The following is a 15,085-nucleotide window of genomic DNA, read 5'->3' as shown; positions in this document are numbered from 1 at the left end:
TGGTGCCACTAGTGCAGCAGCTCACTCAAAACATCACTGGGACAAAGAGTCACTTCCCTAGCTGGTGGCTCATCTCTTGGAAGAAGACGTTTAGTTTCATCATCGTTCCACTTGATTGTCAGACCAGGTGCTTTGGTCATGAGGCTCATGTGTCCCAAAAGCCCCAAACAAGCACTAGCCCACCAGCCAGGAGGAAAGCCCTGATGGATGCCAATCTGCTGTAGGCATCTCCAGGTCGCAGTTGGAGCCTCCACCTGGAAACTCAGCAGCAAGGAGCAAATTGCAGTCTTGTCTCTGCAGATGCTACGCTTCCACTATATCTGAGCAGAACCACTGCTTTGTGCCCCCCAGTGATGGGCAGCACAAGAAAATGTGGAATTTTATCTAATATGGATGCTATGCCTTATTTGAGTTCTTCTTTTGTTTGAACACTGAATATATAGTACAGTGACAGTGTGTAGCATAGTGGTTTTCCACCACTAATCTGTTCCCTTCCTTCCTTCTTTATGCTTGGTAGGCCTTTTTTTTCCAGGATGAGCAGCACTGCTGCAGTATGCAGTGGTCCATCTGCTTAGTATAATCAATTTGGAAAACAAGTGACATTTGCATGACATGTTCATATTTATTTTTATACCTTTTGTGATCATCACATTTCAAGATTGTCACATTTGCCTGTGATTTCATGCCACGTATTTTCCAGCTAAAAATGTAATGATTCTCCTCTGTTAGCAAGGTATATTCAAGCTAGTATTTTGTAATAAGTTAGTTAATATTTACTTCAATGTGACTTTAACTAAAGGTTACCTGTTTTAATTTGCTTTCCGTGTATTGATAATTGGTACACCATGTTTCAAAACATGTGTTTCTTCAGTTTGATGTTATATATTGGGGTTGCAGTGGATCTGTAGCCATACAGGACATAGTTAAACAGAATTGAGAGGAAAATGTTGACTGCCAAGTAAAGCAGCATTATCAATTTCCTCTCTCCTGCACTGAAAGAGACAGGGGGAACAGACAGTGGTAGCGTTTCCTGATATGTTTTAAGAAAGCTTCAGATTCATTTCCCCGCCCTTCCTTCCTATTAGCTGTTTGTTAACTCCCAGGAAGATTCAGGTTTTTCTTGTAAGACCTCTCTGCTTGCATATTCTGGAGTTTTGCCTTTGAGGAACTTGGTCCTCACTTCTATGCAAATTCAGCAGGAGGAAAAGGAGATGGCTTCATGGTGAGAATCTGACTTAGGGAAGCAAACTCAAGAGGAGTTTCTAATTGACAACATTGTACTGACAACAGTGTTTTCTTTTAATTTGCTGGCCCCTGAGAAATATAGAATGCTTCAGACACAGAAGCAGGTAATGCAGCAAGTGTCAGCATGCGATTTCTGCCCTCCCAGTGTCGAGTTGTGAACTTACGGGCAGGACTGTGAAGTTATAAGAAGGACTTCCAACTTGCCCTTCTTCAGGAGAAACTTTGGATGTCTCTCTGCAACAACAGAACATCCCTCACACAAAGGAGAAGGATGTGAAGACGGAGACGATAGTACCAGCTACTTGGCATGAGCTTTGGATTGCTGTATGGGGCTGGAGTGCACTAAGAAGCTGGATGCTTTGTGGGGGCTTTTATTCATCAGAAACAGCACAGGGCTATTAGTTCAGCTACAGTTATTTTGGATGAAGCAGTGAAAAACAATCTGGTTTTCACTTTATCTGGAAAATTTCATCTGCTAGTCTGACCTGCTTATGTGAGAAGCTGTGCCTCCTGTACTCACACGCTGCAAGCAGACTGAAAGCTGTGGCAAGATGTCCTGGCTCCTGGGTGCAGCATACTAGGAACTGAAAGAGTCTTGCAACTTTGTGCAGAAACTGTCTTGGCATTTGCAATCCATTGAGTACAACTGATTTTTCTTTTATTTTCTTTGTAGTAAAACCAGGTATTGGTTTCTGAAGAAAAGCACATACGATACTAATAACCAAACTGCACCCATTTCCAGCTCTTTAAATGTGTCCTTTTTTAAATCTTTTTGGTAGCATTTGAATTTGACAAAGAAATTTTATGTTCCATTGACATTTAAAAACAAAATCAGAGTGTCTTTCAGTGTGTTAGGACAGTGTAATTCTGGAAAGCCGATTTTTTATTTCTTTTGGTGAATAATTCGGTGAAGATACAAGGATACGCATCCATGTCTCAACGTCGCCTTTTAAGGGAAGGACATGAAAGTCATTTTAGGATCCTACCAAGATTCATTCAAATCCTGCATGGCAGACGGCACTCACGGAATAATCCACGCCAAATATGCTCTGGTGAGGTGAATGTATAGGTGATCCTATAGTGTGATTTATATCTACATAGACTGTGTGCACTTAAGATGAAGCAGCATGTGAGGTGCATATGAGCAGTAAGTAGCCTGGTATCAGCATTACTGCCTTTCTTAATCCTGTTCATTATTGCAGGACCTAGGATTTTTTCTCAAAGCATACTCATATAGCGACCTAGCAACTGTTATAGTTAAAAAATACACATCTGTGAATATTAGATATTGCTAATGCATAGGCATTACTTTCTGTTACCGGTATTTGCTGGAGAAAAATGTGGCACTTCATTTTTCCTTCCAGTTCCAGGTGTATGAAAATATCTAACAGACATAGATCTGAATGTTTTACGTGAGCTCCCACTTCAATACTCTAGAAGAACTTCACTGAATGCTCTGCTCTTTAAAAATATAACTAATTACACACAAAAAATATTTTTAACTGCATTTAAAAAAAACAGGAAGCCTCTAATCCATAAGTATAATGTACTAAATTTAGTACTCGCAGCCATTTATTCAATCTCAAAGTCTGTTTCATATGGTATGTAGTGTAATAATATGCTGTTGTGACTGATAATTATATAATCTTTGTGTTTAGTAAAGCTGCATTTTGTTACAGCTTTTTTCGTGAAACAGGTTAGCCTTGACTGGCTGAGACAAGCTGAATCAGTTTTTTCAATAATTAATTAATCTCTTCTTGGTTGTATATGCACAGTGATCTGTTATTATTTAAAAGATGACTACTTTTTTGTTTCTTTTAAAATTATTTTGGAGCATATGAAATTGAAATCAACATAAGGTAAGCTGCCTTTATAGGAGAACATAAAATTGTCAAGGCCTTTCAATATTCCTTTCTTTAATGTTGACATTTACTCTTAGTAAAAATATAGGAAGACAAAAATGCCTTTCCAGTGGTTTCATTTGCCATCTTTTGTACTGTCCTCCCTGAGTTTTCTGCCATCTATTTTGTTTCGAACGAAAATTGTAAGGTAACCTTTTTTCATAACTTCTGGAATTTAAAGATTTCACCTTTCCTGACTTAACAGTTCTGGGCATTCATGAAGCCAAGGTGTGGTACCTTTAGATGTGCTAGCTAATAAATTATCAGGATTTAAAAATGAGATCCATTCAGCTCAGACTAGAAAAAGTTTTTATGTTAATTGCTGGTAATCACAGTAAAGTAAGGAAAAATTTAGTTGTATTTTAAACTCATGGGATGCAGTCTTACAAACCAAAGCAAAACAAGGCCTCTGCAAATTTCACTCTTACCTTCCTTTAGGATTCAGCCATCAATGGATAGTAATCACACTGCAGCCAAGTAAAGTGCAGATATGAAAGTTACTGCTTTGCACCAATTATTTTATAACATCTATGTACTTCTGAGTAGCAGGCACCTGCTGGCCATTCATGAATAGATTGGAACTAATTCCACGTATAGGCAAAACCTTGACTGCGTTGGAGAAAAACTCAAAGTTAATGTATTGAACACATTTTAACATAGCTGTCTTCATTTTAGCCTAATTCCCTTCAAGCTCAGATCCTTAACATAAATCTTGTAATGCTATATGATTCTCTCTTACTTACAGGTTCTTTTTACTATATATAGGTATGTACAGTCAGAGTACTGTATGTTTCTTTAGGAAGCTGTCTGTCTTCTCTCCCACCCATCTTTATTATTATTCCTGAGATCCTTTTGATTGTGTTACAGCCTTTTCTGTTTGAAGTCTCCAAGTATGCAAAATTCTGTTTCCTTTCCTTCCTGTTACCAGCTTTATATTGACAGTAGGAGGGCAATTATATGCTTCTAATGTTAACCTTATATATCCAGTAAGAAATATTCCATTGTTTTGTTCAAAGCCATTTTATGGCCTTTTGGACTGATAAGAGTTTTCCCACCTTCCTGGTGGCAGATCTCAATTGCCATTCAGTGTCACTTCCAGACCAAATATTAGACAGAAGGTGGATCAAGGGTTTACGATGGTGGAAAGGGAGAAATACTGCAGCCGGGAACATTTCTATCCTGTAGCTGTGCTGGATGAAATTACAATATTGGCAAGCATATATTTCCAAAGTAAATGTGCTTTCAATCTGATGATGTATGCATCTTTCTTCTCCTTGTGACAAAATTAAGCCACTCTGACCTGTTCTTTCTTTATTAGCATCTCTGGAAACTGCTGAGAGCAGGTTTGCTTGCTGTCACCTCACCCTTTTCCTGCGTGTTAGAATCTTTCATATAGAATATAGAAACCTTTACATGAATAATGAATGTTCTAGTTCATATATTGATTTTGCATTACCTTACTTATCTTAATAAGTGAAGCTGGGCTGGCTTCCACATTCTTCATGCTTCATCAAGTCTGTCTCTGTTTTATTTTCATTTTAACGAAGTGGACAGCTGGCTCTGTCCTCCTTGACCTAATCCTCATTGCACTGCTCTCTCTCTGCAGTTGTCTTTTACCCAGGGCAGGCCGTGTTGCCTTTATCTCCCCACCTTGGTTGAGCCCCAGCTGTGGGGACGGTTGGTCTCTGGAATGCACAGGTTTGGGAACAGGTGCCACGTGCCCCCCGCCGTGTGTCCAAGGAGGGCCTGGGCTGATACAGCCAGACTCGTATGAGACAGCATCGTGCTTTTTGCATCCATCCCTAACCATATAACTTCTCTGTGCATCTGCACCTCCAACTGCAAGTAGATGGGACGGCAATTGTACAGTTTGTGAAGAATTTCAGCCCTGGAAAGCCATGTCTTCAAGCATTCTTCTGTGGGGACACCAGTCTCCCATCAGCAGTGAAGATTTTCCAGGGTGCTGATCTGATGTGGCACTTTGTGTGGGCTTCCTGGCATGGAGCTCAGACCATACTTTGAGATTCTCCCTCTTGTTGCTTTCTCTAAGCAAACAGGAACAGTAGGTCAGCTTGCACTGAGAGCTGTAAAACAAGTTTGGCAAGTGGAGACTCCAGAGACATCTGTCGTCAGTCTGTGCTGCGCTTAGTATGGACAGGGAGTATCCGTGGAGACATGGTGTAGTCTGCATCTCTTCGTGCTGGATTCAGGTTGGTTTTCTGATCAAGATAACTGAAGCTCTGAGGTGGTTTGCTTTTGTGTGTATGCTCTAGGTATGTAATGAATGGATAGATGAGGAGACTGTCTGTGTCACAGAGTCCTCCAGTCCAATGAAGTTCTGCAGCAAGGTACAGTGAGGGAGCAGTGTAATGCAGGCATCTAATACTAATAGACTTCTGTAGTGAAAGAGTCAGATGAAGCTTGGTTAATCTACAGCCTGGGTAATCCACCACAAACAGAGCAAGTGCACTCTTGCATCTCTGTGTCAGCTGAGGAGGTGGAGCTGTGGTACATCTGCTCAATTTGTATGAGTATTTCTGTTGGATATTTGGCATTCTTGGATGGGGAAAGAGTGTTAGCTTATAGGCAGGATAGCAAAATGCACAGATGCAGGATATGTCAGACTGAATATATGAATGCAGCAGATAACACTTAAGTACCTGAAAGCTTTAACATAGCCAAAGCCTGCCTGGAGCCTGTTGTAAACACAGATTTCTGGTCAATGTTGAAGTCTGCCACTACAACTCTATTCCTGTTAGTCCCCATGCTAGGTAGGTCTTGGTGTGTGAGTCTGTGTTTACTGTTGCTGGTTTCACACCTTTCTTTGTGGGCTTGATAAACATGTTGAAAAGGCATTTATTTGGGATTTGGATTTCCATGCTTGAGACTTACATTACCTGTCCTGCTGGAAATGCTCTTACACTTTTTCCAGCAGAAAGTCAGAGTTGGGTGTGAATCTATAGCAGAGGTGATATACTGCACCCAAATAGTAAACCTGTGAGTAAGCAATTTAGTTCCAGGTAGTGTTGTGAATATCTGAGAGAAGAACAGTTTTGTTTTGCCTTGTTAGAACTTGGCATGAGTGAGAATATGCTTAGGGCTTCAGCTTATAGCGTAGATATACTGTATCAGACACTGGGTATATCAGCGGTCTGTAAATATTCAGGGTGGGGAGAACACTATAATTAAATGGGTAATTACAAGAACAGTGGCATTACTGGAAGAAAATGTATTTGTAAAGTCATCTTGTGCCACCTGTTGCATTTATGGAACAAAGTTCAATTAATATGAAAGCTCTTACCCTCTTGGGGTAGTTTGGTCTGAGCAGAGGAAGGGAAAACTGGGCATTTTTATTCTCTGACAATGAATCAGAGAGGAATTTCTGTGGCAGAAATGAAGAGCTATTATTTTTTCTCAGAATGGTGTTCGTGGCTGGATTTTGTGGCACAGGGTAAGTTGGCTTAACTTTATAATACCTCCTAGATCTTGTAAATGTTAACAGTCTGCTAAGTCAGGATTGTGTAGGGTGCATGGCTTGGGCTTGAGTTCTTGAAAGCATTTTGAACTTCATGTTTTATGTGTGCCAAAAAAGCACGCATTTCAAGAGTACTACTGCTCTAAATTTTACTAGCTCAATGATTCTTGAAAATATGCTCTGTCACAGAATGCACGTTGTTGTAAGAATCTGAATGGTGAGTGGTGCGGTTTAGGTTTTATTTGAAATCTTGTTTTCAGGTGGAAGTAAAATAATAGATATTTTAGGATCTAAATTTTCAAATAAGGTTTTTATAGAACTAACTTTCCTCTCAGATAGCATCTCCACTCCTAACTTGTTACCATTTAATATCTGCGATGTGCTTAAATTAAATGATTTATTGGGTTCAGCCAAGTTACTCAGTGAAAAGTGAGCACATCAGCAAAAAGTCACAGCTGTTAGAAAAATTCCCAGGCAGTAAGTCTGGCAAAAATGAGCTGTTTCTTCCCTTAGAAGTCAGTTTCAGAGCATCATCACACAATTTTATAGGGCAGTTTCTGCTGATGCAATGTGTTCAGTATATGTTTTCTGATGAAAAGATTGTTGCTGTTCAGAGATACCCATGCAGCAACACTGGCAAATTATGTGTTTCCTCCTTCACTTAGGTATATGCATTGACTTGTCCTATATAACTGAGGAACCCTATACTCCTTTTTTTAACTGCTTTTGGTTTGGTTTTTTTTTTTTGGAAATAGTCAATTTAGGTTTTGTTTTTTTAAAATTTTTTTTTATTCTTTGTGTTAAAAAGTAAAAGTGAAGGAAATACATGATTTGAGGGGTGTATTTTACCATCACATTAAATTACATGTTGTGATAGGAGGTAGGAATATCTAAAATAGATTATATTATCAGCAGATATTTGAGAGTCATCCCACACGAGGTCTCTGAAATTGCTTATCATTTCCCATTTCGTGTGTTAAACATGATTTGAATCTTTTTTAAACAACATAAAATTATAATATTCTAAATTACAGTGTTCTAAAAGTTAATGCTTTAAAACTTTTGATGCCTTCCTCAATTTTGGGGGAAAATAGCTATTTTTCCAGCTGTGTGCATTGTAATGAAGGACTATGCAAGCTCTGGGATACTGATGTACAGGCCACCACTTTTATTCCCCTGGATGATGATTCCTCCAAGAAAACAAGACCTTTTAAGAATCTTTCAAATTAGAAAAAAAGAGACACATGCATACAGAATTAAATGCAATACAAAACATTGCCTCTAGTCTCCTGTTCCAGTAGATCCACTGACTCCGAACTACTTGAGCCTGCTTCCTTGCCCCTTAAACCTCCCCAAACTCTGCCTATGATTAGTTTGTCCCCATTTGCTAAGATTTAAGCTATGCGTCTAAGGGTTATTGTTGTGCTATGTTGAGGGCTACACATATAACGGGAGAAAAAAAAGGTCAAAAATAATTGTATTACATCAATACCTGTAAAATGAATCCTGAGAAAATAAAATTTCACTGTGCCCATAAGTCTCAAAATGGAGAAGAATTACTTCCTAAGCATTCCTTCTGTTTTAAAAGCCCATTTAGTTAGAAGCACTACTGTTAATGCCATAGTATACAGTGAGTTAGTAGAAAGATATGTTTTTCCTGCTTACATAGCTGCTGAAGAATATATGCCTTTACAAAGAAAGGACATTGGAAAAAAAATAATACAGTACTGAAAAAAAGAACTTACAGCTTCCCTGATGAATAAGCAGAGGAACTTTACTTCCATAGTTTAGAGTAAAAATGATTTGCTGTTTTCATAGCATGTTTTTGCTTTTCCATATGGAGAAGTGCCAACAAGAAGTTATTTACTCTCTGGGCAGAACCAGTCCTGGAGCCAGGATGTAACTTTATTTACTCCCATTATCTTTGTCATTGTTTTTTCAAGAAGTTTCCAATCTCAGGTGCTGTTGCAATCTGTTTAGCTGTGCTGAAGTCATGCTTAAAATAAATGGCCTACACTACTTCCTTTTACTGTGTATGTATGTAGTGTTTAATGAAATCCCCCATGATCTTCAAATTAACCTCAAAGGTTAAGCTAACCTGAAAAGGTTGAACATACATGGCCTCATTGTAATGCTCGCTAAGTTAAAAGGATCAAAGTTTATTGTAAGATTTCCAGCGCTTCCTGATTGAAGCTAGCACTTGTATTTATTTTTTTTTTAATCTTATTTCAGAGCAACTACATCTTCTTCCAAAGCAGGAAGCAAAGATCGACACAACTTTTATGTGTTTAATTTCTTGCTTAGTAATTTAAAAAACCTCGAAAGAGATTCTAATTTAGTCAGCGGTTTATCCAACCTCACACACAACTTGTTTCTTGCATTCTGAGTTGACTGTGGCATGAAGCCTTCCCCAGTCTTGTTGCTCAGTGTTTTTTCTGAAAATAATGGACAAGAGCTGCTGACAGTCTTAGTTTTCATGTTTACTTATTCTTCTTTAGTATCTGTCAGCAGTCTTTGGTGTCATTGATGGTGAGTTTGTCAACTTGCACACAATTCAAGATGAAGGACTGGGCTGTTTAAGAGGTTCATTATTTCCTTTTGGAGTGAGGCCAAGGAACTAACTGGAGGAGCCTACATGAGACCGTCTTCTTTTTATCCTTTCTTATCCTCAGGTGGAATAGAATGTGAGATTTTCCCACTGCACCGCCATCAGCATGCAGTGAGTCTCATCCTCGTCTCACTCTTTTAATCAGACTTACATTTATTTCACATTTCAAAGTTTCTAGTCAGTTTTGAAACTTCTGTAAAGTACAGGCCAATAAAAAGTGAGTCCAGGAGCAAATTAGAAGAGGACCTTGAAGGGCTCAGTGGGAGTAGCTTGCAGTTGTCTTTTAGTAAGGAGTTTTGTCCACTTAACAAACACACAGCCCCTGGTGGGGCAGTTGGGAGAGAACGATCCTATAATTGCTTATGTGAGTAGTTAGTCAAAATTATGCTTTTAAAAATCGTGACTCATACAGTTCTGGTGACAATTTCTCATAAAGTTGGCCTAGATTAAAATAACTCCTGTGGTTTGTGAATTACATACAGTAGTCTTAATCTGGATTAGGGGTGTATTCTGAAAATCATTAGGAGATTCAGATAGACATTCTTAACATAGTTACTTAGTTGAGTTAGTCATAATTCTCCAAATTATTCCATCTTTTGATATACTTCTCTAAGGAATAACATCAGAAGTCTCCACAGTATGTGACGTATAGTTTATATGACTATATGTCAGAGGACTAGTCAAAGAATTTTTTTGTGTGTGTCCTTTGGCCTTTGGGGAAGGAGCTACTTGCTTTTCAGGCTTTTATTTGAAGGAAAGATCCAATCTATATTTCCATTCTTTACATCTTCTAAGTGAAAGTCACAAGCTTTCATGAAACACAAGCAACTTGTTACATGCAGCGAGTCTGTGGAATTAATCTTAAATTCCTAAGTCTTCATATTTAAAAAATAAATGTTTTCTCTGTTTTAGACAAACAATTGAGTAATTCTTACCATCTTTGGTGGATTCAAAAGCTGTATTTGAGAAGATGGATGGTATCAGCAGGTCAGTTGTTTTTGAAAAGAACTAGGTTGTGAAGTTAATTCAAGACATGCCTCTATCCTTTCACATTAAAGAAGCTTTACATTTTCAATACTGCATGTCATAGCTGGGTTTTTGAAACAGAAACTCAAAACTTCTTGGGAGACCAAAAACACACATCTCTCCTTCAACTCACTTTTAAACTCTCCAGCTTCTACAATCTAAGCCTCCAGGACTCCAGGAATGCCTTCAGACATTTTAACTGAACATGGGGCACACTCTATCACAATGGCTATCAAAGATTGTTTAAGGACTTCAGGTGCAAGTACAGGTGGTGCCTACTACCTTCTTTACTGCAAACCTTTCTCCTTTAGTTGATAACATTTGACCTTGGTTCCTTCTCTGATGTTTTCTGACTTCCAGCTATTGAAAATTATGTTCTTTGTTGTATTAATAATTTTTGCAGATGTTGTCATGTGGCTTTATAGAGTTACTTTAGGGATAGGTTCCTTGAAAAAATCAAGGTATTGAGTTTTTTGAGTGTTTGCCTGTATAGTTAGAAGTTATTTCAAAGCTGAGGAGCAAAATTCTCAGATGTCAGAAAAATGAAAACATTTTATGCTATGCTTTGCTTATAGAAACACGTGACCTTTACTTGGTGCAGATGGACAGTCTCCAAATGCACATGCTGAATAATGATAAAAAGTGCTAACTTAGTATTTCATGAAAATATACCTCCTTTAGCCAAATTAAGTGTATACATTGCTTGTGATGAAATCTTGTAATGCTTCACAGATAAAAACAGTTCATAGGCAAAGCAGAATGCGCTATGGCAGAAAAAACATCAGAGAAACAAAGTATAGATTTAGTGATATTTTAACTCAGGCAGAAAGATGAAATGTGTATTTTATCTTGCCTGAGGGAAGATTGCTGTTTTTTCCTGCGTGTGACTAGAACTTTTAAGACTTACATTATCAAATTGGACTCGATGATCTGTGGGTCTCTTCCAACCTGGTTATTCGATGATTCTAAAGGGAGTAATATTTTTTGTAGTTTTGACGGAGCTGCTTTGGCTCAGGTAACTGGCTGTACGGTGCTACTTTAGCATCACATGAGCCACTGAGGACTGAAAGACATGGAATGACATAAATGGAAGTTAGGTACACAGCCAAAAATTGGGACCCTCAAAAGTCCTCACTTGGTCCCTTGGGTCCGTAGGTATTAGTGCTTTGTGAGTACAATTTTCAGAGTGCTGAAAAATATCCCTCGGGGAGTGCCAGATTGGCCACATGAAGCTACAGTGAGTCTCTTAAGCAAGGAGATCCTCTGCTTCCCTCCTGTGAGGTGTCCTGATCTGTTTAGTGTGCACCAGGCATGATCAGTGTGCACCTGCCGTTCAGCAAGAAACCAACCTCTACTCCCATTTTCACTGAAACAGTTAGAGGGGGTTTGGTGGTGCCCAAAAAATGGCTTAAAAATCTAAGAGCTGTCCTAGTGATCCCAAACAAAGCCTGTTTCCTTGCCAAAGGAAGGACTTAGAGTTTCTTTCTATATTAAACTGTCTAAATACCAATCAGACCGTATTGCAGAGAACTTCAGCTGTGTTGAAATTATTTCTAATGAAGTTCCAGGTTTTAGGTGTTTGGAGATTCTTTTGAGGATGATGCCCTTGAACTCAGGGATCAGCTTTCTCTCTGAAGATGCCTAAGCCAGCATTGGGCAGTGAATTCAGTTTACTGCCTAAACAACATTATTTTGTCTGGGAGTTTGATGATAAAGCTCTCACAGTCGAGGGAGTTATGGATTCCTCACCCAGTATTTTCCACTCTGGCATGCTTCCAGTATAAAAAAAAGAAAAGGTATTCCCAAGTCCATCTTATCAGATGGGTTTCGAGCCATTCACTTAATTTCAGGTCACTTCAGTTTAGCTCCTCTCAGTGTTACGAAGTAACCCAGCATAGTTTTCAGGAGCAAGGAGTCATAAACAGTAATCACAACTGTTTTCCCCATTAGAGTGCTTCCTTCTCTTAGTTATGAAACCCTATTATTATTGTTGTTTACATTTAAACAATGAGAATGCTCTGTCCCCTCTCCCCCTGTCCCAGCACACGCCAGCCTCGAACCCTCATGCTCCACGGGATTTTTACAGATGCTGCAACACAGTCATGGTTGTGCGCTGCAGCCCTGAAGCCTCATCTCCAAACAATGGACTTGGATAGTTTAAATTTTTTAAAGCAATTTCCTCTTTGGACTATGTTTATTTCAGAAAGAAAAAAACAGGCGTTGCTATTGGTACCTGCAAACAGCATCAGAGGCTCAGAGGCAGAAGCTTTAGAGCACAACACCAACAGCTAAGCAAGAGAGGGAAAGCAATAAAACAATAACAGAACAACAGTGAAAATGTAACAAAATAGGCTTTGAGTTTACAGTTTGCCAAATTGTGGAGCACACCAGAAATAAACTGATCAGCTCCTAATCTCTGCTGTTTCACAAGAGGCAATAACTTCAGTGGAACTGATGCCACAGATGTGAGTGGGCTCATATTAGGTCTGAGCCCATTTTTCAGTGTTGAGGCTTCAGGAGAAACCTCAGTTGCTGGTTTATAGCACTGCACTTGATCTGAAGACCTGCTTGCGGCAGGAGTGTTTACACAAGCTCCCCGTCAGCCAGCTGCTGGTGGCTGCACCTGTGAATCTAAAAATGCCTGCAAATCCACCCCAGCTGGGCTGGTGACACTGGATACCCACCAGCTGCCAGGAGGTGGCAGATGGACACATGCTGCTTTTTAGAGGCAAGCTGATGATAGAGCTCTGAGTCTTTTCCTTTCACTCAGGTATAGTGAGAGTTTCTCTCTTCTTGCTTGCAGAAGAAAAGATGAACTGAACTCCATGAAGTTGTGACTTTTTGCTTCTGGTTTGTGGAGACTCATATACTTACATGCTCTTATTTATTTGTAGCTTAGCTGGTGTTTCCTTCACTAGCTAATAAACTAGGGAGATTATAAAGAATATGTAGAATGGTTTTTCCTGCTCTAAGGGATTATATGCAGCTGACAGTAGGGACTTGAATACATCCTATATGTAAACCGTAGCAAATTTGTTCATAGCAGAGGAAACGAAATTCCAATGAAGAAATATACCTGAGAGCTGCCAGAAAGCATTTCCAGAATCTTAGTATGGAAAAAAAAATGGAATATCTGAGGTCCTCTTACACCTTTACTTCCCCAAGCACTCAGAAGAAGTCTGTACAAGGTATTTCTTAAACAAGAATGACACTTCTTGCCCTGAAGTTTCCTTTCAAAATGTAGTGCAGCAAAGGAGTCCTCATTAGGGACTAGGAGTACTTTTAATGTTACCTTGCTGTTGTTCTCTTTGAACAGTATTTGGTTCTTTGCTACTCCTCTGAATTTACTGGGTATCTGTATTTGTTATCCTTACTATTGAGTCCTTGGTGTCCTGAGAAGGTGTGTTCAGTGTTGATTGAACTGCTGTAGCGTGGGGATCGTAACAGCAGCAATCACAAGGTGTTCTGTGTTTGAGTAAGGGGAGGTGGGGGCTTTTGGCCGAGTACATAAAATCCCTCCTTTTAAAAAGACACTGTTAAATACTTCAAAGATTGGCTGCAGGATAAGGCATTAATTGAAGAGGCCTTATTTGCTGCCACTACAGTGCAGGGAACTACCAAGAGTGTCCTCACCTTTGTTCTGCTTCCCCCGTGCTCTTTCGCTTGGTGTGAATACAAGGGTAAGAGCTTAGTTAAAATTACATTGAACTAATCGGGTATGCGTTCAGTAAAGCAGGAGCTGGGGGAAACTAAATGTGGGGTTTTGGTTTTTTTGCAGAGGCAACAAGAGGAAGAACAGAAAGAATGGCTGGGGGTTGTGTGTGGGTTATCTCTTACTCTTGTGAGATTCATGGACGTTAGCTCAGCTGCTGCATGTGTCAGAACAAGTGGAATCTGCTCTTTGGCCTTTGCTTCATCCTTCTTTACATCTTCATTCTTATGGAATGGAGAATAAACAAACCTCTTTTAAAAGCTTTTGGAGGCTGAAGTGTTACCCCAGAACTGCAAAAGGGGAGGACTCAGCAAGTTTTGCTGTTATTGCAAAGTCCTAATCAGTGGAGACTGGGAGGTGGGATATGATTGGTTGCCAAGTTTTTATAGGTCTTTCCTCCTTGTTATCTAAAGGGTTACATAATTACACCTCTTGCATGGCTAGTGCACCTTTTTTTTGTTACTGCGCATCTTAAACTGGGGGGAGGTTGAGGTGTGCTGAAAAATCTTCCCTTCTGAAGTTAAAGGCTAATGCTATCAAGCCACCCTGGGCAGAGGAGTGGTTTTGTTGTTTGAATCCACAACCCTGCCTAGCAGTCACACCTAGGCCAAAAGTAAATACAGTAACAGGGTGAGTAGCAGTATTTAATGTGGAAAATGAAGGTAGCGCTGCTGTTAAAAAGCTCGGTTTCCATACTGCTATCCTGAACAGGCCAGGAACTGAGAAAGAAGGAAAATGTCTGTTTCTTTAGGCTGATTAAAATCTCAGGGACTGGCTGCTTTTTTAATCAGGTAAGGGTATAGGCTTCCTGTTTGCTTCCCGTAGACTGGAAACAGGACGCAGTTACAGCTGCTGTGTATCTTTGCTGCAGTTGTTTATGGATGTTACAATAGCTCTTTGCAGGTTAGATTTTTTTTTTCCCTAGTAGGTGTTTTATTAAAGGGATTGCTGCCTTTTTTTATTTAATCATACAATAATGTTTCCTTAAAAATCCTGCATCTACAAAGTAAAAAGTTCAAGTGTGATTGTATATCATGTCTTTCCACAGGCAGTAGACACTGTGACCTTTCTCTTTTCTCCACTGATTAAATTTAACCAAGAATATAGCACTGCTAAGC

General features: G+C 39.4%; 1 protein-coding gene across 14 annotated transcripts in view; it reads left to right on the top strand.

The window, feature by feature from the left end:
• The window catches only part of MCF2L (MCF.2 cell line derived transforming sequence like), a 155,752-nt gene that overhangs the window by 55,391 nt on the left and 85,276 nt on the right, over positions 1-15,085 (top strand). Inside the window, exon 1 of one of the 14 annotated variants that reach the window (XM_069877749.1) lies at positions 1,135-2,297. The exons of 12 other annotated variants lie outside the window; for them this stretch is intronic. In XM_069877749.1, coding sequence (XP_069733850.1) covers positions 2,177-2,297 — 121 coding nt within the window. In that variant the 5' untranslated portion in view covers positions 1,135-2,176. Of the gene's footprint in view, positions 1-1,134; positions 2,298-15,085 lie in introns of those variants that run through there. One more of the 14 variants, XM_069877825.1, reaches the window with a different exon arrangement.

The sequence above is a fragment of the Phaenicophaeus curvirostris genome, chromosome 1 (assembly GCF_032191515.1).
Source record: "Phaenicophaeus curvirostris isolate KB17595 chromosome 1, BPBGC_Pcur_1.0, whole genome shotgun sequence".
Classification (NCBI taxonomy): domain Eukaryota; kingdom Metazoa; phylum Chordata; class Aves; order Cuculiformes; family Cuculidae; genus Phaenicophaeus; species Phaenicophaeus curvirostris.
This window is presented reverse-complemented; position numbering and strand designations above follow the sequence as displayed.